At 50.4% G+C, this 26,225-nt stretch overlaps 1 protein-coding gene across 6 annotated transcripts in view; it reads right to left on the reverse strand.

Moving 5' to 3' along the window:
• The window catches only part of LOC144162578 (uncharacterized), a 77,385-nt gene that overhangs the window by 22,433 nt on the left and 28,727 nt on the right, over window positions 1-26,225 (reverse strand). For all 6 annotated transcript variants that reach the window (XM_077693171.1, XM_077693170.1, XM_077693172.1 and 3 more), the window contains 2 exons: window positions 19,791-20,020; window positions 18,021-18,162 (listed from right to left, as the gene is read on the reverse strand). In XM_077693171.1, the coding sequence (XP_077549297.1) occupies window positions 18,021-18,162; window positions 19,791-20,020 (372 nt within the window). The remainder of the gene's footprint in view (window positions 1-18,020; window positions 18,163-19,790; window positions 20,021-26,225) is intronic.

The following is a 26,225-nucleotide window of genomic DNA, read 5'->3' on the forward strand; positions in this document are numbered from 1 at the left end:
AGCCCCTAAGGTTCTTCGCCCCTAAAATGGAGGGCAACAGGGGTTTTTTTTTCCCGATTTCACCGACCCTTTTCCGGGCGCTACGGGTGGCTGGACAGTAATTTTCTGACTGCGATATTTTTCTGTTTAAAAAGATTTTGTACGAGAGTAGGTGTTCTTTTACTTTAGAGTTTGGAAACCTCACGATAACAGGACATTTGTTTTGCGAAAGATCGCCTATACGTTGTTCCTATTAGATTGAGCTGGCGGAGAGACAGAGAGAGAGAACATATTTTATTGTCAAACCTTTTAATACGAATGCACTTCGAGGGATAGTACGATATCTACGTCCCATCAGACGGTGGTCAGGAACCCATTATCCCACGCGGCGTCCTCTGCCTGTTGAATGGCCGTAGCTTGGCTCTTAGTCCGGCTAGGATTGCCATCAACTTCGTTTACATTTCTCACAAGATTTCCTTTCAGTGACAAAAAAATAATAAATAAACACAAGTTACCATGCGGAGAAATCTATCGTTGCGCTACTCCAAATAGATATTTTATGTGCCCGAAAAATCGTCATTGGCCTGTAGTTCCGTAATATGCTCACAAAGACCATCCAGAGCACCAGATTCGTCCTATGGGACGTGAAATCTTCATTAAATATTCCAAACCTTTCTTTAAATATCAATTTATCCGGTTATAATACTTTTCACCACTCCTAGAACCCGGGCCTGCAATTTAAAACTTCGTAGTGCGCATGCTTGAACATCTTTGAGTAATCAGATGGGGACACCCATCTGTTCGCCGGTGTTGCCAGTAAAGATTCCATGTCAACAAGTGCGCCTCATCGAGCAGGTGGCCCGCTGGTGGCATCAATGTCTCCTTTGCTCGGATTTATTACCGCAATACAAAAACGCTCTAGCAAAGTTTTACGCACAGCCCGTGGGCACGGCAACACCAATGTAGAACGGCTATCGGATTTTCCCGCACACACAAAAAAGTACAAACATGCCCGTTCAAAATTAGGAGCTCTTAATTTCGGCCTCCTCATTTTTTTATTGAAAACAGCCGGTGGCTCAGGTATCGCCTTTGCCTCCGCTTGTAGCTGCCATGGTGTGTTTGTTTTATGCAGCCGCAGGGACATGAAGTTGGGGGACGCCGAATACATGCGTTGTGTTCCTTCCTTTTGTGTGGCAAAGGACGGCGGTGCTGATCCCGAGTACCTCTGTAGCGTTGGTATGTAGTCAGCTCGACCGGGCGGTCTCAGTGAACCGAAAATGGATGCAAAACAGTAAAAAGTTCCAACGCGCGGTTCTCTCTCGGACCACGTGCAAGCCGCTATTATGCCTTGCCGACGTTGCGAGTGGCTCGGTCGTTCGTCAAGGTTGATAGGACGAGAAACGAAAGGATGCCTCTCTTAAAGTGGGATGGGCGCGAAGCGTGGTCATTTAGGATTTCACGAAGCCGGTGTAGGTGCTGTTCGTGTACGGGTCCTTACCCTCGGGAATACCCGCCGGGGTTGAAGGAGCTCTTCCCGCTAGTCTTTCGGCGGCGAGTGGGGTCCCTTATTCTGGGGAAGAGATTACGACTCTCTGATTGTGCCGGCGGGTGCGGCGTCAAGGGCAAGGTGGCAAGGCGAGGACACTGTAGGATGCTAGCCGCGCGGAGACCGCTCTAAACCTTCGGCTCTGGCTTTGTGCCGGTGCCGCCCGCTTAACGAGATGGTGTAGCCACTCCGCGCGGTCACTGAATTTTGGGTAGTAGTTGTCTTGTCTTTGCATGTCGGTTGACATAATGTACGCCGGAAACCTACTGGGAGTTGCATGAGAGAGAGTATTGGGTCAATTGACTGCAGGTGGGGACATGTTTAGGATTGATTGGTTCTTGAAGCCAATCTTTGCTCCATATGAATAATGTTGAAAATGGTTTTCGCTCGTTCTTGAACGCCCCCCTTAGAGGCATGGTTTCTGAGATCAAAACCAGAGTGACGGGTTTTCTCCAGGGTCGGTCGGTCGGTCGAGAGGGATCTAGTTCAGTATACATCTTGGCCGAACAGGATGCTGTGGTCAGAATGACAATGTGACCGTCATTCTGTAGTGATGTAAATACTTCGTAAATAGTTTACTAAGTACAACAACTAATAGTACTTTACTAGTAAGTTTACTAGTGGTAGTAAGTTTACTAGTAATTTACATTAATCAATACTAATGTAAATACTTTGAATGTACCTCACATCCAGAAAGAAAGGCAGTCCTCATCCCTCACCTGCTTTAAGCATCGGATGTCGGAAATCGTAGCGAGTCGAGATCGTTTTCTCGGCTCGAGCGTCAAAAGAACCTCGTTATTTCGTCTTCACCATTCACCAAGAAGATGGAGAGGCGAAATGTAAGTGGAGGTGTTACGAAGGTGGTGCTCCCATGCACACAGAAGAGCCCTCTGTCGCCCGAGAGGCTTACATTCCCACAAGCCGATGACGCTGTCGTTCATTGACTCTCCCGAAGAAGGCGGGTTCGGTTCATGCTTTACTTTCTGGGCGGTCACGCATCCGGTCAGCGCACCTGGCTTAGCACCCCGCTTGCCGATCGAAAGGGCTGGTATCGGCAGCGCGTAACGGCTACGGGGAGGTGCGCTGGTCACATTCAGCAACCAAGACACAAGCTGCTCGGCAAGATCTCCAAAACGAAAAATTGCCGTTTAGGAGCTCTTCTAAAAGAGCTGCTCCTATACCTATGAAGGTCAAGGTTTAATATCTGCAAGGCTTGATTCAGGTGTGCATCACCTGTCCTTCGGTATACTCCGTATCGCTAGCATGAAAGACTTACTTCTTTGGTAAGGCTGGCAATAAGGAGGAGTTCAAAAGTCCTTATACTATCGGCCAGGTGCCCGAAAATGCCTAGAACCTCGCTGTCACTGTCCTTCCGCCGAGTACCTCCTGTCCAATAGGATTGTCTTCAGTGCCATTCAGTCTTCGCAGGGGCCAACCCACTGCGACCCGGAAATGCATTTTGCGCTCCAGAATTACTGATGGTGTCGGCGCCCTTGGCTGGCGAGCCGCAATTTGAACATTGGCTCAATTTATTGAGCAAGGATATCAAACCATTTTCACGTCGATGAACAAAGACTTCCGAGTCTACACTCGTCAAGGCAGGTCGTGTTCTTCGTTTCGTATCATTCATCGTTAGGGTTCGACAGCTGTCAGCCTTCCGCGCTCAGTATGAGAATGATTCGTCACATCAGGATTGTGCTGTGGCTTCTTAAAAAATACAGCTCGGTTGCGCTTGTCATTGATTCGGATGAGTTGGGCACGCGTGGTTCGGGCTCCCGAAGCGCAACTCGGTTGCAAAGCGCTACGTCTGTAAATAAATTTATTTGGCATCAAAGATACATATGTGCAGGAGACCTTCACTAGCTGCTGGCGCCATGCCAGCCTGTGAAGGCGGCTGACCGCCTAACACGTCGTTGCCATCTTCAGCACACTCGATGTTACTGCAGTCGATCTCTGAACCACGGGGCTATATTCACTCCACGCCTTCTTCTTTGACTCCTTCGCGATACTTTCCTTGTGCGTGGGTGTACCGAGAAATCAGTGCTTGAGGTGCGCGTCGATCGCCGGGTTTTTTTTAATGGGTCTAAGCAAGCTCAAAACCATGTGTTGGCGTTACCATATGCCGTGAACTCACAGAAAAAAGATGCTACATCGTGCTGTGTATTTTTCAAAAAGTTTATGGCTACTCATTTTGCTTGCATTGGTGCCCTGGCACGACGGTTGTGCAGGTTTAAGTTTGGGTACGTTTGAACAGAAAAGAGAGTGGCTTGCGCGTTTTTTTGTTGGAGACATTTGGCTGGCGACTCAACTACCTAACGGCAGACAAGCATCGATTCGACTAAATTTAAGAAATGTTCTTCAGCTCCAAGTCATCCTATCTCTACGTATCCTAGTGATTATCGCCTAGAATCGCCTACGAGAGCGGCAATCGAATAACCACCGCAGTTCTAAGCGGAACGCATCTCTAGGCAGATCTGTAGGCAGACCGGCCGGCTGCTACCAGCGCTATCTTCCCATCCACTGTCTCGATCGTCGCGCGTGGTTTGTAGCTGCGGCAGCAATTTGCACTCGCAGCGCCTGCGTCACGTCCATGGTAGCTTTTTATTTAAGCCGGTCACGAGGTCAGTGCGTGGGGGCATTCGCAGAAAATCCCGGCGACGCGGATTCGACAGTGCTACGGCAGCTCTGCTCTGTGATATCTGTCCGACCGTCACTTGGTCAGCTTAGTTCACACAAAATCTCGCGTTTCGCGGTGGCCGCTGAACCCGAAACTGCGACTGGCCAAATTGAAAACGCCTCTAATAAACAACCGCCGCACGCTGTGAGCAAATTAGGTTTCCACGAGTGATAAGTAGGTCATTATATAGCTGATCATCGCAACAAAAAAACCGAGATGCAAAATTTTTGTGTCAGGGCCCTTTTGTGGTAGCACTCGTATCATTTATTTCCGGTTGAACGCCACAACAGCCCGCCACAAGCATCACACACACATCAGCAACGATCGCCGCATAAAACATATCTTCTGTAATAAAATACAACAGCCCAACAACCTCTTGCAAGCATATTTTGAGGTATCCGCGCAGCTGCAAGCCCAGGATGTTGACCTCCAGCACAGCGTCCGGGCAGGGCGATGGCACAGAAATCGCAAACTGAGAAATGATTATGCGCTTCCAGTTTGTCGAATCGAGAGGCAGCTTTCTTCCTTCATTATAAACGCACAACTTGAGGCACAACGAAGCAAGATAGAGGTATTGCGAAATGGGTCGACAAAGGGCGGCAGTATCTATCTTGTCAAAGACAACAGATCACGTCGACGTTACCCCTATTTCGCTCGTCCATTCCACTGCGTCGGAAGGTGCGGTTCCAGCAGAACGCCAGCTGCGGCCTCTGGTGTTTCCCAGTCATCTTTCACGCGTCAACCCATAGGTGTCAAACCCCAATTATTTGCTGATATGTAACTCCGCAATATTATATTAGTACCAACTAAGCTGGGAACCCGTCACGCGCGGATTGCAAGGTGGTGAAATGGAATGCGTTTATCAGCTCCGCTATGGTTTCACGTTCCTTACTTGATTGGCTTTCTTATCGGGCCGGGGTTGCCGTCGTGCTTTGGTTTATTACGAAAGAGGAATGGGCGACTGCAATACCTCGCGCTACGCAGCGCGCAGTTTCAAGTTTCACGGCGCAACCGCCACAAGTTCTCCCTCCCTGATGTGTTTACCGCTTGCATGTTCTTAACGGGGTGCAGGGAAAGGGGTCAGGGTTGCGCGCCGCTTCTTTCTTTCTTTCCAGGGATGGTATCACGGTGCTAGGAAAGGAGGTGAGGGCAACAGCAATGGGATGCCTCTCATTGGTCGATGGCGTGGGTTAACCGAGGTCAGCAAAACAAACAAACAAAAAATCGGATTTTTCGCCGCCTTGTGCTGTCGGTTGCACACCCTTTCTTTACACTTTCACGCTCGCGCTCCCGGTGCCGGCGCGCCAGCGAGGCGGCTCAGCGAAGAGGGGAAAAGAATCGCCCTTCCGTAATACCTCGAAAGCGCGGCAACTTTTTAATCGTTGTGTGCTCCACTGTACATATAATTATTGTACTGTCTACGCCGGTAGCGTCAGAAAGCTCACAGCTGTTAGCCAAGCTTGTATAGCTACGGTTCCGTGTATAATCTATGTCGGTAAATAAGAACTCCCGAGACTCCATCGTTTCTCGAAGCGGGCGGGGTGCTGTGGCCTGAGACTTTCACTTTCACTTTCTTATCACTTTCGTATTTATGTTTGGGTTCAAATATCCCCAACGTTTTATTTTTATTCAACAACGCTCATAAATAGGAATCATGGTACGAGCTTTAGTAGCGAGGGAATAATTTGCCAATATGAAGCTCTCGATCAAGGATTATTTTAACTTTTGGCCGAGCGGCTCAATCACGGGGAAGTTGGTCAGTTGTAGAGAGAGCACATTATGTGCATAAAGCTACTTAACGGCGACCCCAGTAGCTCCCGTGTATACAGCGGGGCGCCATATTAAGTTGCAATAATTATTATCCTTATGACGGGCACAGACAGCCAGACTGACAGGGAAACATTGCCGTGCTCGAATGGCCAAAGAAAGGCTATCGTCTTTAAAACCAGCTGGAAAGAGACGCTGCCTCTACTGTTCCGCATTCTGCGAACATCGCGCAAGCGTGCCCCTCGCAACCGCCGCCAGCCCGCAAAGTAATAGATAAACAGAAGCACGTAAACCGGCTACCGCGCGAAAAGCGAAGGCCCGCCGCGAGAAAGGGACAGGACAGGGGCGCTACGTGTCGTTGTGTCTATTTCCGTTAACAGCACGGTCAAAACCCACACGGTCTGACCTTAATCACTAATTTTTGTATGCGTGCGTGTACGGTAAACCAGAGCGCCCGACACAAATTTGCTGCACTTGGCGACGCGCCGATGGTGGGCCCGATTCGCGCCTCGGTCAAACAGCCCGCGGCAGACGTGCCACAACTTGGCGGTACACGGCGCCGCCGAGTCTACCCTCCTTTTCCCATGGAGACGGCCGCACCAAATCATGCCTGGACGACCGGCCCGAAAAAGACACGCAGCGAGTAGAGCCTGGAGACGGCGCCACTGAGTCGCCTTGCCTTCCATTTTCTGTCGTGGCTTGGCTGACGCAATCACTTCGCCTTCAAACTTCGGCCAGTGATAGCCCTGATTGAAAAGATTCGAACTGCACGCGGCTGCGGCGGAACCCCGGGGGTATAAAACCAGCGCTGAAGCACCGGCTGTGCGGCGGCATTTCATTGGAGGCACTGAGTTGAGTAGTGCTATCGCCTTTGTGCGAGCCATGTAACGCTCTTGCCACCTTTGTATATATTGCATATACATGCAGCTTATAATCACCGTCGGCTCGACAACTTCATCGCTTTGCTCTGCGCCGCGTCGATGGCGGACTGAGCAGGGTAAGGTCGCAACAGTGGTGACTGAGCTGGAATGGCCCAGTCCCAACAGTGTGTGTGTGTGTGTGTGTGTTCGGGGGGGGAGCAGCGTGGAGAGGGGTATCGCTCGCAGTCGAGGGCCGCAGGGCACCCAGTTGCAGCCGGTGCTTGGCAGCCGTTACAGCAGTGTCGCACTGCTCTGCCGTACTTCGTGTACTCGAGAACAAAGTTTGCAGACGCGTTATTCGGAGGTGTGATAGCTTGCACTGGCGTCACTGTATTCCCGTGTTGGTGGGTTGGTTGCACAGTGGAAATCTGCAGCTCTTATCTCGAGCAGCGCGGATGAAGCTGACAGCGATCGATCAAAAAGTGCGGTGGCGTCGTTATGTGCAATCCACATGTTTTACGAGAAGTTCCAAGACGCGAGCTCGAGCGACACTCCCGGCGTCTGGCGTTGGCGTTCATCATTTCAAAACGATTCCTTCACGAGGCCTGCCACAGTGCGAGCTTACTCAGCAGAAGTAGCTAGCGAGGGGTGGTCGCCCCGCATGTAAACAGTAGTGAAGGTAGGGGAATAACAACCACCGAAATTCACCGTCATCGTCAGCGCCCTCATTACACGGTGGCATAAATGAGAAGCGGCGAATGGGGTTGCCACTCGAAAGTAAAGCCATTCGAAAGCAAAACGCTGCTCCAGCGGCAAGATGACAGAGCTTTTCGACAAAATATGCGAGGATAAACAAAGCGTCGCACGCTTTTATATGGATATTATGACGTCCCATCCACAACTCACAAACGTGCTTAGTTGTACCCGGATATTTTATTTTCATTGCTGGGGCAAATTCCACCGCCGCGCATGCATGGTGGGGTCTATGCTCACTTGTAAATGGCACTACACGAAACCATATTACTAGCGAACCTGAGCAAAATGTTTCAAAACGGCAACCTTATAATACCATATGGGTGCACGTACATCAGCCAAATTGTCGCTGACACACACAGCGGATTGGTGCGGACAATTTCGGTGAGACAAACTTTACAAATCACGCAGTCGGTTTGACGCGAGTAACGTAAATTAACTTGGACTGTTGAAATGAGTGGTTCGGCTCACGACACGACTACACAGCGTGGCATGCGTCTCCGGAAACTTCTCAAGACCGAAAAAGAGGGACTTCAGTACGCCAGGTGCGTGAATTGTTAGCAGCCTCCATGGCCTCTCCCCTTAAACAACTGGAAGAGAGCAAGCGCAATAAAGGCGCTCCGCGTTCACAGGCCGCGTCAACCAAAACAACTGCGGCAGTCAACAAGTGCCATACGAGCAGAGCAACTGCGGCCGCGATTCCCGCCGGGCTCTCACCCCCTCGTTTTTCCCTCTTCACCGTGACCCCTTTGCGAGCGACCGCCGAGAAACGCTTAGAACGCCAAAGAGGGACCGGGAAAGGACGCAGGTGCAGTTTTCGTTGTCTAATTTTACCATCCTTGACAGTTAAGCTACACAGCGGCACCGCTAAATGTTTGCGACTCGTACACGCGTGTCTGGACTTGAGCTCATGATAAAACTTGTTTGCTATACTGTACTCACGAGTGCAGGCACTCGCAAAACCAGTATTCATGAGTATTGTACTCATGTGTAGTGTACTCATGAGTACTGTGTACTCCTGAGTACTCTGTACTTATGAGTACTGTGAACTCACGAGTACTGTGTACTCATGAGTACTGTGTACTCACGAGTACTGTGTACTCTTGACTACTCATACTCATTATACACATACTCGTAAGTACTCATACTTATGAATACTGTCCTCGTGAGTACTCATACTCATGAGTATGTACTCATGAGTACTGTACTCACGAGTGGTGGACTTACCCCTGTACTCACTCGCCATCGTACTCACTTTTTTCTGGGTGTGTACTCACTCATCATCGTACTCACTCGTGAGTTTGCGTACAGATGAGTACAAGTGAGTGTACCCACGAGTGAGTACGCTGACCTATGCTTGAGACTTCTTACTTCGGAAAGCCACGGCGAAATTGGCCAGCCAAGTAACGATTCTAAGAATGGTACCATTAACTGCTGGGCCTACAAGTCAGCAGTTGTAATAGCCCGAATGCGTGGATATGACATCTGCGTACCTCATGGAGATCCACTATGCATCTAATATTAAGAATTGCTAACAAATATGGCGGTTCTAAGCACAACTGTTCCCTCATGTTAGCCCGTGGCAGGATGACATATGGTTTCCCCGTGTATGAGTTAAGGTCAAGACAAATCCAAGAACTCAGAATTCTGAACCGGGCACTAATCACGACGGTTACTGGACTTCCAAGTCATACAAGAGCGGACATTCTTGAGCAAGCTGTCTCTCTACCAACTGTTATTACTTTGGTCGAAGAAACACAGCTACGATTTCAAAACCATTTCAAGCATGCTTCTGAGTGACATGCCATACAAAGGTGGGATCTTCTAAAAAGTGAATTTGACCCCAGAACTGCCTGAAGACGCTTCCATCATAGGAAAGACCCTTTCTTGGCATCATTCGTCGGCGCTCCATTTCTCGGCGACACCCGGAGGACCGGGAAAGATATGTGCAAAAACTGCCCAATGACAAGGAAGAAGACGAAGTTGATCTTTTTACCGATGCTGCCGTTACTGACACTGCTGCAGCCATCGCACGGAAGTGCCCAGAACTTCCTCGGCTGGATGGGTCTCGCACTATTATTAACACGTGTGAGCTGACCGACGAAGCGGGACTCTGGAATATTAGGCGCTCTGCTTATCATTCAGAATCACTCAGAACAACTACAAACAGGAAAACTCAGAGTCGTAACAGACTCTTACGTGCACTCAGGGAGCTTAACAAAGCCTTCACACAAAAGTTTACAGCCAATTTCATACTAAAAACCGTACAAGAACTAAATTTTAAAGGAATCAAAGTCTGCATGGCTTGGACACCAGCACCTACACCAGGAGCGCAGGGCGACCAACTGGCACATAATTCTCCCCGGGAGTGTGCAAAATCCTCCCTTGACCCCCCCGTCGTCACAGTGCGCTGCGTTCGCCCAAACACACGTACCCACTACGAACTGGCAACAAGTGTACCGACGATTCAAGCTACTCAGAAGGCAACGATTGGCTAAAGCTTCCTCACCTGGTTTTTTGACACCTTTAAAGACACTATCGAGACCAGAAGAAGTACTCGCCAACAAGGTGTATACGGATGCGGCTTACACACCGGACATGATTTCTAAATGGACAAGAAATCAGGCTTCGGCATCTAAATGTACCTTCGGCGCGGCACATACTGCCGCCACTATCATCACGAGCAAGTCACGGAAGAAATGACGAGGCTATCACTATCAGCGAGGGAGAAAAGAAGACGAGAACGCTTGGGCAAGCGCTTGTCCTCACGGGCTCTGGGCTGCAGCTTTGAGTTTAGACGCATTAAATCTTCTTGATAGCCTAAATCACTGGAAGTACCGATTGTCATTCGTGACATTTCTGGTAGAGGTGCGGGGTAGACCCCATTCATGCTGAGTACCCCTCAAGGCCCCGTAAGCGAAGCCCGATACTGAGTCTGGGCCGGCGAGCCTTCCTCAAAGAGCCTGGTGTTCGCACCAGTCGACGTCCCCAAGGCCAAGCACCGGAATTCGGGCAGTTGACCGCGGTTCCCAAAAGGACACAGGTGACACGTGCGGTTAGCATGACGTCGCAGTCACAGTAGACTGACGCGATCGGCGCTCCGATTATGTTCTGGGCGATCGCGCCCCGTAATCCTGCCCCGTTCTATGGCGAAGACTTCGAGGACGTAGAAGACAGGATTGCGCAGTACGAGCGTGTAGCTCGCCACAATGGTTGGACGTAAGACCTGTGCCGCAAGAGCGTCTACTTCTCTTTGGAGAAAACTGCTCGCATCTAGTTCAATAACCACGAGGCGCGTATGACGTCATGGGAGTCCTTCAAGGAGGGCCTTCGGCGAGCCTTCCCTAACCGCTTTCGACGTGAAAGGGCCGAAGAACTCTTAAGAACCCACGCCCAAGGGCCTACCGAAAGCGTGACGAGCTTCGTGGAAGACGTTCTGCAATTGAGCACACGAGCGGATCCGCTGGCTACTGAGGAAACGAAGGTTCGGGCCCTTATGAGAGGTGTAATGAGCGACATTTTAAGAGGGCTCGTTCGCCATCCACCGACGACTTTAAATGAGTTTGTGACGGAAGCCACAAACATTGAACAGGTGCTAGCGGCGAGGAGTAACCATTACCACAGGTTAGTGGCTTCCCCCGTAATTGCTGCTTGCACTATTACTTCCCGCCTAGACGTGAACAGCAATAATGATAGTTGTCTCCTCGAGATCATCCGCGGCATGCTCCAAGAGGGGCTACAAAAGCTATTCCCAACGCGCGAGTGACCTGCTTCAGTATCGGTTGCGGAGGCTATCAGAGAACAAGTGCAGCGCACATTTGCACCCATAATTCCGGTCGAAGTTGTCCCCCAACGTCCCTCTGTGACGTACGTCACGCCGGCTTCTCAGCCACCCTCGTTAGTTGCCGCCCCTTACTCAAAGCTGGTACCACAGCGGGTGGCCGGTGAGTCGCCGAATATTCCACAGCAGCTTCGCCACAGCAGCTTCGCCCGCGAAAAACGGATGTCTGGCGAACACGAATAACCGACCCCTCTGCTTCCACTGTGGACAGCCGGACCATACCTTTCGCCGCTCCCTTACCGTGAGCTTGGACTTCCAGGGTTCCGTCCAAGCGACTCGTGCCCACGTTATGGTCAGAAACCCCGCGAAATCGAAGAATACCTTCGACGCTCAACGCACCCGTTCCCATCCGTTCCTCGTGGACCCCGTTCGCCGTCACCCCGTCGCCCACCTTCGCCTCTTCGCTCGTCTTGCCGAGAAAGCCTTTCACCCGTGCCTCGCCGGGAAAACTAAGTACGGCAACGCCTGGGGGTGGTGTTGCCGACGACGAAAGTCATCAAAAACCTCCGCAAACGCCGCCAAGCTCCCAGTCCGACTCCAGCAACCCTTTCATCCGTACTGCTGTGCCGTTGAACAACCTGTCGATCACTGTAGACGGCTACGACGCGACGGCGCTCATTGACACTGGTGCTGATCACTCCGTCCTCGGCGGTAGGCTTTCCCGTCACCTACGTAAAGTGATGACAGCATGGGATGGCCCGGACATACGTACCGCCGGAGGACACCTGGTAATGCCTGTTGGACTGTGCACTGCCCGCGTCGAGATCCACGGAGAGCCATGCACTGTGAAGATTGTCGTTCTGGAGAAATGCTCCCGAGACATCATTCTCGGTATGGACTTCCTCTACGAGTATGGTGCCGTCATTGACCTGGGCTCGAACAGCCTCACGCTGCGGATGCCGGACGCACCACGCCGCTACTCCGATCCAAGTTTCGCCTCGGCCAGTGTGTTAGAGGAGCACGTGAAGCTGCCTCCGCTGGCCAGTGTTTCCTTGCTGGTGCAAGTTGACACATGCCCTGACGGGGAAGCACTCTTAGAAGGCAGTATCCAGCTTCTTCTGGAGAAAGGAATCGGGGTCGTCAGAGGCCTACTGCGGCTTCAAAATTGATGCGCAGAAGTTCTGGTCACAAATTTTCGAAACGAATCGCAGCACCTGACCAAGGGCATGGCCGTAGCCCACGTGGAAGGCATCGCCGAAATCTCAGCTGTTGACGTGGTGTCCGACGCCGGTACATCGTCTCGGTCGGAAACGGCAGCAAGTGTGGAACTCGACGTGAACTCAAAACTTCCGGGTCAACAAAGGAGTGAGTTGCTTTCACTGCTCGACGAATTTCGTCACTGTTTTGCTACGCCATCCGGAGTTGGCCGAACCACCGTTGCTACGCACCGGATTTTGACTGATGACGCCACGCATCCAACTCAGCAACCGCCGTACCGAGTTTCGCCCAAAGAACGAGAGGGCAATACAAACCCAGGTGAAGGGCATGCTGAAGGACGCTGTCATCTAACCGTCTAACAGTCCCTGGGCTGCACCAGTGGTGCTTGTAAAGTAGAAGGATGGGAAACTGCGGTTTTGCGTAGATTTTCGGCGGTTAAACAAAATAACAAAGGACCTGTACCCGCTTCCACGCATCGATGCCACTCTCGATCGGCTCCGCCATGCCCGCTTATTCTCGTCAATAGACCTGAAGAGTGGGTACTGGCAGATTGAGGTCGACGAGGGGGACAGAAAAAAGACGGCCTTTATTACCCCAGGTGGGCTGTATGCGTTCAAAGTGATGCCTTTCGGGCTACGTACAGCACCAGCGACCTTCCAGCGTGTAATGGACACCGTTCTTGCCGGCCTCAAATGGTATACTTGCCTCGTTTATCTCGATGACGTCGTCATTTTTGAAAGTACGTCCGACGAACATTTACGACGACTTCGAGAAGTACTGAAGGCTCTCGAAACCGCGGGCCTTACACTCAATCCAAAAAAATGCCGGTTTGCGTACAATGAGTTAAAGTTCCTAGGCCACATTATTAGCAGCGCAGGTGTAAGTGCTGACCCAGCGAAAACAGCCGCGGTTCGCGCCCTCCCAACACCGTCTGACAAGTCGAAAGTGAGAAGGTTCCTGGGTCTGTGCGCTTACTATCGCCGCTTCGTCAAGAACTTCTCCCAGATAGCTGCCCCACTGACTTACCTTACAAAAGAACGGGTCCCGTTCGAGTGGAATGAAGAACAACTTCGCGCATTCGAGGAATTAAAATCCGCTCTGCAAACGACTCCCGTCTTAGGCCATTTTGAACTGGAGGCTGAAACTGAAGTCCATACCGATTCAAATAGCACGGGACTTGGTGCTCTGCTTATCCAAATGCAGGATGGCGCTGAGCGAGTCACCGCTTACGCGAGCCGTACGCTAACCAAAGCGGAGCGAAACTATTCAACTACCGAAAAGGAGTGCCTTGCAGTCAATTAGGCAGTTACAAAGATTCCTCCCTACGTGTATGGTCGTCCATTCCGTGTAGTCACAGATCATCATTCACTGTGCTGGCTTGCCAACCTCAGAGACCCATCCAGACGACTTGCTCGTTGGTGACTACGCCTTCAAGAATTTGAATTTTCCATCATTTACAAGTCGGGCCGCAAACACAGTGATGCAGACCGCCTGTCTCATGCCCCCGTGGACAGCGCACTGCCGGACGTCGACGATGACGACGCCTTTATGGGAATACTACACGGCTCTGATATGGCAGCCCGGCAACGACAGGACCCTGTGCTTCAAAAACTTACGGCATACCTTCAAGGCCAACAAGTTGACGTTCCCAAAGTTTTCCCCATAACGTTTCCTCGTTCTGTCTTCGACAGGGCGTCCTCTACAAAAAGAGCTTTGACTCAAACGGCAGGCCGTGGCTTCTCGTTGTGCCAGACAGCCTCAGCGACGAAGTCATCGAAGCTTCTCATGACCACCCCATCGCCGGACATCTTGGATATAGCCGCACACTAGCCCGGATACGAGAAAAATACTACTGGCCTCGTCTTCCGAAATCCGTTCGTCACTACGCGCAAACATGCCGAGAATGCCAGAGGCGGAAGAAACCGCCAACAAAGCCGGCCGGATTTTTACGCCCTATCCAGCCCCCGCTAACTGCTTTCGAACAAATTGGCATGGATCTTCTCGGCCGATTCCCCGTGTCCAACTCTGGCAATCGGTGGATTGTGATAGCGACGAATTATTTAACCCGCTACGCAGAGTCTAAGGCGCTGCCGCTCGGAACAAGCGCTGAAATAGCGAAATTTTTTATTGAGTCAATTGTTTTGCGGCATGGAGCTCCCAAAGTGTTACTCACTGACCGCGGCTCGGCGTTCGCGTCTAAACTGACGCAGGACATACTCCGCTTGAGTAACACCAACCACCGTCGAACAACGCTGTACCATGCCCGAACAAATGTACTTACAGAGCGCCTCAATAAGACTATGACAGATATGATAGCCATATACGCAAACGTCGAGCACCGAACTTGGGACGAAGTGCTCCCATTCGTGACATTTGCGTACAACGCCTCGATCCAAGAAACGACGGGATTTTCTCCATTCTATTTGGCGCACGGCCGGCACGTAAACACCATGCTCGACGCAATGCTGCCCCACTTGCCCAGCGACCATACACGCGAAGACGCGGACGTAGTCGCAAAGCGCGCTGAGGAAGCACGACAACTCGCAAGGATGAGAATTCAAAATCAACAATCCGTCGACGCTAACCGCTCCAACCTTCGACTGTACAACCTAACCGCTACAACCTTCGTCGACGCTAACCGCTACAACCCTGGTGCCCGAGTTTGGGTTTCAACACCCGTACAGCGCCGTGGTCGGAGCGAGAAGCTTATGAAGCGGTACTTCGGCCCCTATAAAATACTCCGCCGCATTGGTGACCTCAATTATGAAGTCAAACCTGACACAGCGCGCACAGCCTCCTGTCGAAGGCCAAGATCCGAAGCGGTACACGCCGTGCGACTCAAGCCTTACTACGAACGTTGAGGCAAGGACTACGCACCCACGTATCGAACAGGAAGTGTTCCGTCTTGCAGATGGTGATCCGCGTTGAAAATGTCATTTCGCTGTCCGCAGTATCGAGTAGATGCCCTCGGTAGTAATGCCGCCACTATCATCACCAACAAGTCAGGGAAGAAATGCCGCGGCTATCAGCATCAGCGAGGGAGAAAAGAACACGAGAACGCTTGGGAAAGCGCTTGTCCTCACGGGCCCTGGGCTGCAGCTTTGAGTTTGGACGCATTAAATCTTCTTGATAGCCTGGATCATTACAAGTATCGAGTGTCATTCGTGACAATACTATCTCCAATCTCTTTCATCTAATGTGGTCTTTTTTAGCATTCTCAACTGGCTGAGAGCAACTCCTAGAGTCCCAGGCGGCCCCCCAATCACTAACTGAGATGTTGCAGATTATTAGACGCAAACCACGCACCCTTGAAAGGGTAGCAAACTTTGCTGTACAAAGTGGTCTGCACAGAATTGTATAGTGGCTGACTGAGTCCCACCCTTTTTTCAAGTGTTCGTGCACGCGACTGTACTCGTGTAAACCTTCCTGACAGTGCTCCACATACCAACGAACAGTGCCTACGTGAACACTCAAACCGTGCCTGCAGCTAAGCGGAAGACGAACTCTAAACGATTACGTCATGTGATCTATACTTGTAATACGGGTCTTCCCTATTCCGTTGACCCAAACCGCACCCCCAGGGCCTGAGGCCTCTTCCTAAATGAAGGTCATTTATTTATTAATTAACTTTGTGCACGTGCGCTGCATGGCGCGTGCTCTCGCCCTCGCCTTCCCGACATCGCTGCGTCTGCGCTACTACATTTCGTTCCATGAAAGCTTCGACAAAGACTTGAATGAGCTCCTGAAGTTGGGCCAGTTCGTTCATTGCCAATCTCGTGTCACCATGATCTGTTTTTCGATTAATGACCCGAAGAGGACCGCCCTCTTTATGAGTATTTGCCGAAAATAAGGCACCCAAGTAGACCTTATTTGCAGACGACGGACTTCGCCAGTCTGCCCAGACCCACTTCTTCGCATAGGCTGATCGCATTCTTTGTTACCTCCTCCGGGCTCCCATCCTCCTGCTTTCCAAAATTTGCGTCCATAACTTCGCTGCTTCTGCAGTTGTACTTTTGAAACGGCATGACAGCAAGTCCTCTTTCCTTGTATGACCACAGTAGCCCCAAGCCTCCTCCAATTCCAAAGAAACAAAAAACGTGCGCCAATAATTAAACCAAACGTTTAAATAACGGAGTGCAATAAGGCATTTGTGTAAGACATTCTACATCGTTGCGGTCGCTTGTATATTGTGAAAACCTAAAGAAACGTGCGTGTATGACCGGCTGCGTGAGCACGCGAACGTACTAAAAGCATTTGCGGAAGAGACCTCGCAGTTCATTGCGCATCGTGCGGTTGCTTGCCTCGTCTAGTGATTTCCTCCATCATGAAGAAGTATAGGGATGCCGTGACGCGCCAAATATACGAAGCATTTAAAATGGATGCAAGGGATGACAAGTGCATCGTTAACAGTGAGATACTATTTGAAAGGGTTGTCGAATATAAGGGGTTCCTCGGGGACATTGCCAGAACTTTGAGGTAGGCCACCGTGCTAGCTCCCGGCGTGTCAACCACGCGGGTCCCGAGCCCACGGAAGGTCAGCGAGGTTCGCCGATACGAGAACACAGTGGACCGTAGGGTGGAAGCACAGCCGTTTATTTATGAAATCCCAAAGCATGCGTGCACAAGGCTCGACGGCGTTCACGAATCACGCCGTCCGTGTCGTGACCGCGAAAGGGAGGCAGACACTCATGGCGCGCGACAAAGTTCCCACCTGAGATGCATGTACGCGCACCGCCGCGATGTTCAGCCGCTCGTAAACCGACCGGGCCTCCGGCGAGACTCTCTTCGTCTCCCCTTTTCGCGCGCACAAGTTCGCGTCGCCCGCGCGCCTATCAGCCGCACGGCCGGTGCTGCCATCTCTCGGGGGACGCGGACGAACCAGCGGAGCGCGGCCCGGTTTCAGCAGAACACGTCTGCCCCCGAAGCGCGTGCCGGCTCGTGATCACGGGACGCGGTTGTCCACGATTCCTACAGGGTGAACAGGGTGATTCCTACAGGGTGTGTGCGCGCGTGCGTGCGTGCGTGTGCGTGCGCGTGTGCGCGTGTGCGCGTGTGCGTGTGCGCGTGTGCGCGCCAAACGTATTCATTTGCAAGCCGCAATAAATACGCTCAGCTGCTTGTTCAGCGCCCGCCTGTGCTTTTCTTCACTCTCAGTAATTCGATGTTAAAATTAAACAATCGCTGCTAAAATGAACTAGAATATACAGGGTACATGCGGGCGAAGGGTGAGCTGCGCGTCCCCGCGTCTTTTGCCGCATTGGAACAATCACCCTCGTACTTTGCTCCATGTGCACCGCGCCGTGCGCTTGTCTGATACGAAGCGGAAATGTGAAACGTACCAACGACTTATCGAGAGTGCAGCGTATATTTCATAACAATTGCGAGGGGTGCCGCGACTACCACGACGAACCCATAACAGGAAAGAGCCGCAGTACGTACCTTGCCGAAGCGTGCGAGAATCTCCTCGTGCAGTTGTTTTATGTAATTGCCCGTTTCTTGCACCACTGCTACGTAGCTACTCCTCTTGTTCAAGCCCGGAACTATCGTCCGCAGACACGCAAAGCCTTCCTTCTCGAGTTCCCTGCACGGCACCAGAGTGAGCGAATCAGTGATGACGACCTGAAGCTTGATAGAGCGCCATCTTAAACATGTCAATGTGGACAAGTGCGGGGCTGATTGAGGGATCAAGGTGGAGAAGGTGTCAGTGTAACGCCGACGATTAACGCTCAACCGGAATTGTTTCAGAGAATATAATATCTTATCAACGATACCGCAACCCCTGCGGTATTATTAGACTGCGGTATCAACGATACCGCAGTCTAATAATACACGCTTACAGCTACTCCTGTTTTCAGATTGCTTCTTCTACACACATCAGCTCGTGTGGGAGTACCAAACCACCCACTGCCCTCTTCCGTCCACGAGAGTTGACAGTGCAGTATAGCCAGGCCGTCGCGTGAAGGTCTACAATCGATCCTACAGGCCCAAACATGCAGCGACAGGGCGCGACTTTCTGGTCTTTAACATTCATTGTTTTAAGTGCAGGGCACTTGAGGCGCTCGCCTTGTCGTCCTAGCTCGCTCGCTGGACCGAAGTATAAAATTAAAGCCGTGCCACTCAATGTGGAATCAGTGGGAAGTGCAGTGCAGTAATTGGCCATAATGGGCTTTACTGCCGTTATCTGATTACTGCTACTTCCCCTGCTTGAAACTGCGCAAGTGGGAGTTCTGTTCTGTTTGTGCTTTTCTCCCCGCACGTGCCGGCGTTGGACTGCCACATTTTACTCAACGGGCATCTTAAAGTAAAGGAGCGCGGGTGCTGCCGGTAATTAGGTATATTTTTCCTCAAATTCACGTATAGTTTTCTTTCGCTCAACAACGGGAAGATGTGTGACAAGCGCCAGCGTTTCCCTAGTTTTGAACGCTTATTACTATATAAACCACTTGGCTTTCGAAGCCTCTGGCGTACGCCACGATCAACAGCGTTACCCCGGGACGCCGCCTTGGTGCTCTATATCCTTGGGTCGAGCGAGCGGGCTAGGACGATAAGGCGAGCGCGTAAAGTTGTCTGCACCTAATAGAGCACAAAGGCGGCGTCCCGGGGTAACGCTGTTGTTCGTGGCGTACCCCAGAAACTTGAAAAGCCAAGCGGCTTATATACTCATAAGCGTTGAAAACTCGTGAAGCGCTGGTACTTGTGATACATCTTCCCTTTGTTTAGCGCATGGAAACTGTAAGCACATTTCAGGGACAATATACGTAATTAACCGGCAGCGCCCGCATTTCTTTAGTTAAGGACGCCTGTTGGGATGGCAGTGCAACGCCGGCACGTGCGGGGAGAAAAGCACAAAGAGAACAGAACTCCCGCAGGTGCAGTTCAGGCAGTGGGCGCGCGAGCACTACGATAGCGGAAGAATTTGAATTGCATGGGGTGGTAGCAGTAAGCGGAAAACCGTGATACAGCCCATTATGGTGAATCACTGCTCTGATTTCCGACAGCTTTCACATTGAGTGGGACGGCCTTAATTTTTGTTTGCATTCGTTTTACGTCGGTCTTTCCCCACGTCTTACTCCCTCACTCTCTTTCTCATTCGCTAGCTCATTCCCTCACTCACTCACTCGCGTTTTCGTTCGTTCGCTCTTTACTGGCTTGCTCACTCACACTCTCGCTCGCACGCTCGTTCTCTGACTCGCTCACTCACTCACTCACTTGTCTTTGCACTGCTTCTGCCAGCTCAGTTCCCCCTCTTGCAGCTCACGGTGGAACCGCATGGCGTCCTTGAAAGTCTTCGTAGGAGAGCCTCCAGCAGCGGCGCCCACTCGTTCGGCTTCTTGCACCACCAACTCAAAGTAATCGTCAGATGTCAGCTCTGTGTGCAGTGGTGCGCCAGAAGCGCTGCCCCCCCTTGCGCCATCCACGACGTCCATGGTTTGGTGGGCCTGCACACAAGCACATGCCTAGGCTTCCAGAAGGGCGCTTGTACCCTTTTTCAGCTGTGCCAAAGCATAGTACAAGTTACAGCGCGAAAAGGAACAAAGGCAAGAGGAAACGAGACGGCACGAGCGCTCCCCTCCAACGGAATTTACTACAAAGAAACTTGCACCTTTTACACGTACACAATACCTTAACCACAAAACAAGCAAAAGAGGAAACCGAAGCAAGACAACAGAAAACCAAGAAACCACACAACCACATCAAAAGGCGTTCACTCACTTGGCACAATCTTTAAAGATATCAGTTTATGTCGTATCCGATGTACACCGCTTGTTAGAAAGAAAATCACTCAGTGAAAACACCATTGACACCCTGCTAATGCATTTGTACCTATCTTGCCAATGTCATGTGTTTCTATTATCTCTCGCGTAGTTTTCACGCTGTCTCTATTTCAATTAGAGCTACCAACTCGCCCAACAGTACACTAAAACCATATAGGGGTTCCCACTCAACGAACTTGTTTTTACAAAATTGACTAAGCTTGCACTAGTCGTAGAAAGATGGAGAGACTGCAGAGCTGGCGGCCCCTTTTACCTTCGTTCGAGACCTGGCTGTTGCACCTTACATGGATTTACAATCATGCTGCTGAAAGTTCTGCATGACTGGAAGGCCCGGATCGTTTTGTGCGCACGCTTTCACATCTCTCCCAAAGTGGACCGGGTCAGCACGCGCTAGAACCGTCAGTAACCGGCTTGCCGAACTTGACTTCGGTGGCGCAAACTGGGGCTCTGAGCTTTCCACTTGAGGGGTGAGCCCAGGTGAACTGGCGACTAGAACAGAAGCCTCGAACGCTGGTCAGAATGTCCTCGAAGAGCACGCTCACTTGTGCTCGGTATTTTTTCGTGGTGCTTTTTTTGCTGGTAACAAGATACGGCGGTACTAAAAGCGTGAACAGCTATGCTGCAAAAACGGCCACTTCATTTAAGGAATCACAGAAGAACACGCGAAAGCGGGAAGAGAATGCTTGGTAAGTGTCGATGCCGTCGATTTCTATTCCTCGCTGATGGTGACGTTGCTCCAAAACGCACTGCAGGAAAGCCAAATTCCCCCGACGATGATGATAATCATGAGTGAAGTGAAAAATGGCTGAAACGCGAAGCTTTTATGGGTCAAAAGTCAATGCCTTCAATACCCAAAATTGAAGCACAAAACACAATTCGTTAGGCCCAAAACGCTCTGCATGAAGCGCGACTTACACAATCGGATTCCACAAAGGAACATGAATCGCCTCAACAAAAAACGCTTCCCGCAGTCGCAATCGAACCTGAGCCTCTCGTGTTTTCCAGGCGACGTGTATCCGATTGCGCCATTCCGAAGTGAACGAAGCAGTTCGGATTTTAAACTGAATTTCACCGAGACTTCACGGGAGGAAGCTTCGCGTTTTCACCATCATCTTCTTAAGAAATGTCCTCCCATCTGTTTTTTCCTCAAACACAGTTTCTTTTCCGGGTCTTGAAGATTTTGCTGCGCTAACCATTGCAGGGGGCATGTCGTCTCTTCGTCGTGCCGGTGCCAGAATAGTTTTGTTTTTAAAATATTCTGGCTCTCTTTACAATTGGCCATGTGTCCATGTATATGGAAGTAGATGTAGCAATGGTAATATCCATGGCAAATCGTGAGAAAGCACAGTTCTGCCTCCTCCTCTTCCACACGTACGATCATAAGGCTGGTTTACCATCAAAGCAGACTTCATTCTCCTTCTGCGAGCCAGCCACAATTTACATTAGCCATTTAGCTCAACCAAGAAGTTTTAACCAATTAGCCCTATGGATCAGCCTTATGAGATTGCAGTGCCGACACTCAATATTCACATTACACTGATACCATCACGTGATAATTGTTCTACGGCACTGGCGAGAATGGTTTTAATTTTAGGCGTCATGATGAAATCTGCACTTGTTATATTAATGCGTTTGGGGGGACAGTTAGGAGGAGAGTCTGTTCGACCCCACCGGTGTTTTTTCATCGGCGACATTGGCGAATCCACAAGGCTACTGTAACCAGCAGTAGTCGTTGCTTAAATCGCCTCGATTTCTTCTGTTGACGTTCGGCTTTGAATTTGCAATGGCGTGGATTCTGTGTCTAACTCGCCTTCTGCGCAAGACCAATGGGCTTCGAAGAGTTAGAGCTACGAAAAAAAGCTTGACATCAACCTAAATGTAGCCATACGGTTACAAAGCTAACAGCTTTCTCAGAAACTTCGCAGCTGAAGAAAAATTTGTCATACTTCTGGATGTTTCCAACCATTCCCGTTTTCCTGTGTCGTGGTGTCGGGAACGCGACAGAGATGAGCCGAGACAGGTCTGAACGCTGTGCCGTGCACCCAAAAAGTGGGGCCCCGTTTATTGCATACTCGTGGCATTCGTGGCTGCTTGAGCACCTGCGGCGCGTGGCCCGCACTCATTGCTCCTCAGTCAGCCCCAGCGCCATCGCTCTTGCAGCGCCCGGCTGCGGCAGCAGACGACCCGAGCCGCTGCGGGGCCGTTGCATAGCCCCCTCCCCTTGAGACGGAGTCTGGAGGAGACGTCCTTGAGGAAAATGGCACAGTGAAACGCCCAGTCTTTGCGTAGCGAGGTTCACGGGTGATGAGGCGAACGGAAGACAGACTGGTCGTGTTCAGGGTGGAATGGGGGATGGTGGAGTGGAACGCAGACAGGGCAGCTTCCGTGAACGCGGGCTTGAGGTGATCGATGGAAACGATGGCGTCACGGCCATTGACGCGAACTGTAAGCGTCTTGTCAGAGCGTGAAATGACGAGATGAGGGCCGGTGTATGGCAGTTGAAGTGGCCGCCGGGCACTGTCGACACGGATGAAAACCTATTGGCTGTCACAAAGGTTTGTATGAGTAAAAGTGTACTTAGTGGAACACAAAAGTGGCAGTTTGGGACGGATATAGCTGAAATACCGGGTTAAATCGTTTAGGTAGGACAGGCCAGGGGAGGAAAGATTGTCTTGCGGCTGCGGAGGGACCAGGAAGTCTGCCGGTATGTGCAAAGACGTGCCATAGACTATTTCAGAGGCTGCAAAACCAAGATCTTATTTGATGACAGTGCGTAAACCTAGCAGCACAACAGGAAGGCGAACTGACCACTGTTCAGGTGATTCGTGAGCCATCAGTGAAACCTTTAGCTGACGTTGAAACCTCTCGGCCACGCCGTTGGCTTGATGATGGTAGGCCGTTGTTTTTAGGCGAATTACACTTAGTACAATGTCAAATAGTGAAAGAGCGTGGACTATAATTGGCGGGCACAGTCTGATAATCTCCGAAGGCACGCCAAAACGGGCGATTCACGTACACATAAGCATGGAAGAAACAGTCCCAGTCGAAAAATACAACAGGAATTTCTGTCGCACAACAGAAATTTCTGTCGCACGACAGGGATTTCTGTTGGGACTACAGGATGGTCTGTCGTGCGACAGGAAGTTCTGTAGTACAACTACAGAAAATCTGTCGTACGACAGGCATTTCTGTTGGGACTACAGGATGGTCTGTCGTGCGACAGGAAGTTCTGTAGTACAACTACAGATAATCTGTCGTACGAAAGGCATTTCTGTCGCACGACAGGAATTTCTGTTGGGACTACAGGGTGGCCTGTCGTTCGACAGAAATTTCTGTAGTACAACTACAGAAAATCTGCCGTACGACAGGCATTTCTGTCGCACAACAGGAATTTCTGTTGGGAATGCAGGATGGTCTGTTGTGAGACAGGAATTTCTGCAGAATGATGACAGAATGTCTGTCGTACGACAGAAATTTATGTAGTACAACAGACATATCTATCATGCGACCGACATTCTGCACTCCCCACTACAAAAACCTTTGTAATAGAACTACAAAATTTCTGTCCATGAGACATTTCTGTTGTACTAGTTATTGTGCAACACCCTGTAGGCGCTACACAAACTTCTGTGGGTCCACAGACTGTCCTTCAGCCACTACATTCAGCATTCCGTAATTACCATTATTATCTACCATGCGACAGATCATTTTGTAGTCCCTGCAGATTTTTTATAGTGTGAAAGAGAATGTTAGATCCATTGCGAAAGTGTCACATGACAGACCGTTCAGTATTGCTACAAAATCTCTTGCTTACCCTGTCGGAAAACCCCGCGTTTTCCGGCATTAGGAGAGCGATGGAATAGCCCGGAAAGAACGGAATACACAGGAAAACGCCGCGCTGAACGACAGCAACGCGGGGAGGTTGCTGGAGAGCATCGAATAACATGGGGACGTTGCCTTTGGGGACAGGGCTTCAGCCAATGCGAAGGGGATAGCACGAACGGGATAGTACGGGATGGTATGGTGCCGCTGCTTGGCTGGACACGGGAATGCCGCGCGCCGCGATCGACGCAGATGCTCCGAAACTTGGTGTTTGCGGCCCGTGCGGTGCCGCAAAATCCCACTTTTTTAGCGTGCGCTGCACGGAAACAATGCTGCGTGCGAGTGACGGTCATCTCGTTCAATTGCATTGCAAGCGCCTGTTGTAATGAACGTTTGTTGCATTGCGGCCATTAGCATTCCGGCCGTGTTGGAAAAAACCTTCGCTACAAATTTGCAATTAACAACAAAACTTAGCACAAATCACACTAATGTTGGAGCATCTAAGCGAAGCCCCATAATAAAAAAAAATGGATACATAGAGAACTTCGGAAATTCCTTGGGTTCTTTGAGTGAATTGCAATTGCATATATTGTACTGTGGACAATGTTTGATAAAAGAATCAGGAAACAAGGGTAGCCGCTCGGCAAAATGGACGCATAAAAAACAAGCAAGATGTACTTTTTGAAGACGTGGTGTAATAATTGCAGTGCACATTCTGACATGTATTTCTGGGTGTCTTTGAGAGCCCCATTGTTTCAATCTGCGTGCTGTTGTTTTATTTTTTTTGCGAGCAATTTTTGTATTTGAACGCGAAACATGTGTCCAATCAAGCCGAAATAGTTAAAATAGGATTATAAAAACAGCGAACCAGTTGCCGCTACCTGTGTGAAAAAAAAAAAAAAAGAAACTGCGCCAGTGAACTCGCTGCATTACCGAGATGTGTTAAAAAAAATAAATGTAGAAAGAAAGAAAACGCGCGCCTTCCCTCTAGCCCGGCCCTTCGGAAGAAGTTCGGGGAAGCATCGTCACCACTGCAGGCATGTCGCGTCGCGGCAGAACTCGCGGGACGGGGAGACCACAATACGAAGAATCGAGAGGGGTCAGGAGGGGTCGCGAAACAACTTCTCGTGATCGGCCGGTTCCCTCCTTACCCTTCCTTTGTTCCCTCCTGCTTTTCGTCTCCCGGTCAAAATTTGCGGTGGCTGCGTTGCCCAGTGGCTCGTTCACATTTCACATCGGCGGTTTGCTCAGTTGAAGTTAGGCTTAACTTTTTGTAAAAACGTGCATCTTATGTCTCCGCGGAGTGTCAGCAGCAACATTTGAAGCTTCGGAAGCTGTGGTAAAAGCAAGATCAGTGGTCCGGATTTCAAGCATCTCGATGTGAGGACTCCTCCAGCGACGACTAACCGGGGTGCTTGGGATAATTGGCACTTTAATGTGAGTGAATGCGACGAATCTCGCAGGCAGCGTGATTTGGAATACGTGCGATGTGCTTCGACAATCGACTGAACTTGCCACGATCCCTGCGTGACTTCGGCAGGTATCGTGCGTGCATACTCTTCAAGATAGTGCAGCACCACACAGACGTGCGCTTTTCGCCACAGGATACCCTTCCACGCCTTGCTGTGCGAATGCAACGGAACAAGGTTCACAAAGGCAAGCATTCCAGCTAAAGATTGACTTTCCATTTTAATTTTCTCACGTTCTCTCACGTTTTGCAGTGTAAAAAAAAATATTTGTTCACTTGTGTTTTAATGGCCCTAACTAATATAATGAACGAATTTTCGAACGGTTATTGTCGATGATCGTTTAATATTTTTACTTCTATAGAATAAATTTGCTTTTATGAACAGGTTGAGCGTCATTGACGGAACGCGATGATGGGACGCGATTTGGCCCTGCTTCCGAAGCACGGCCAAATCAGCTGAAAAGTGCCCAAATGACTCTGGCTAAATTTTGTAGCGCTACTGAGGTTTCCCTGAAGGAATGACTTCTGTATTTCTTGTTAACAGCTACGCGGGTTTGCAATTACACAGCTATTAAAGAA

Source organism: Haemaphysalis longicornis, unplaced genomic scaffold, assembly GCF_048455015.1.
Source record: "Haemaphysalis longicornis isolate Haplotype H1 unplaced genomic scaffold, Haemaphysalis longicornis Haplotype H1 scaffold_12, whole genome shotgun sequence".
NCBI classification, from domain to species: Eukaryota; Metazoa; Arthropoda; class Arachnida; order Ixodida; family Ixodidae; genus Haemaphysalis; species Haemaphysalis longicornis.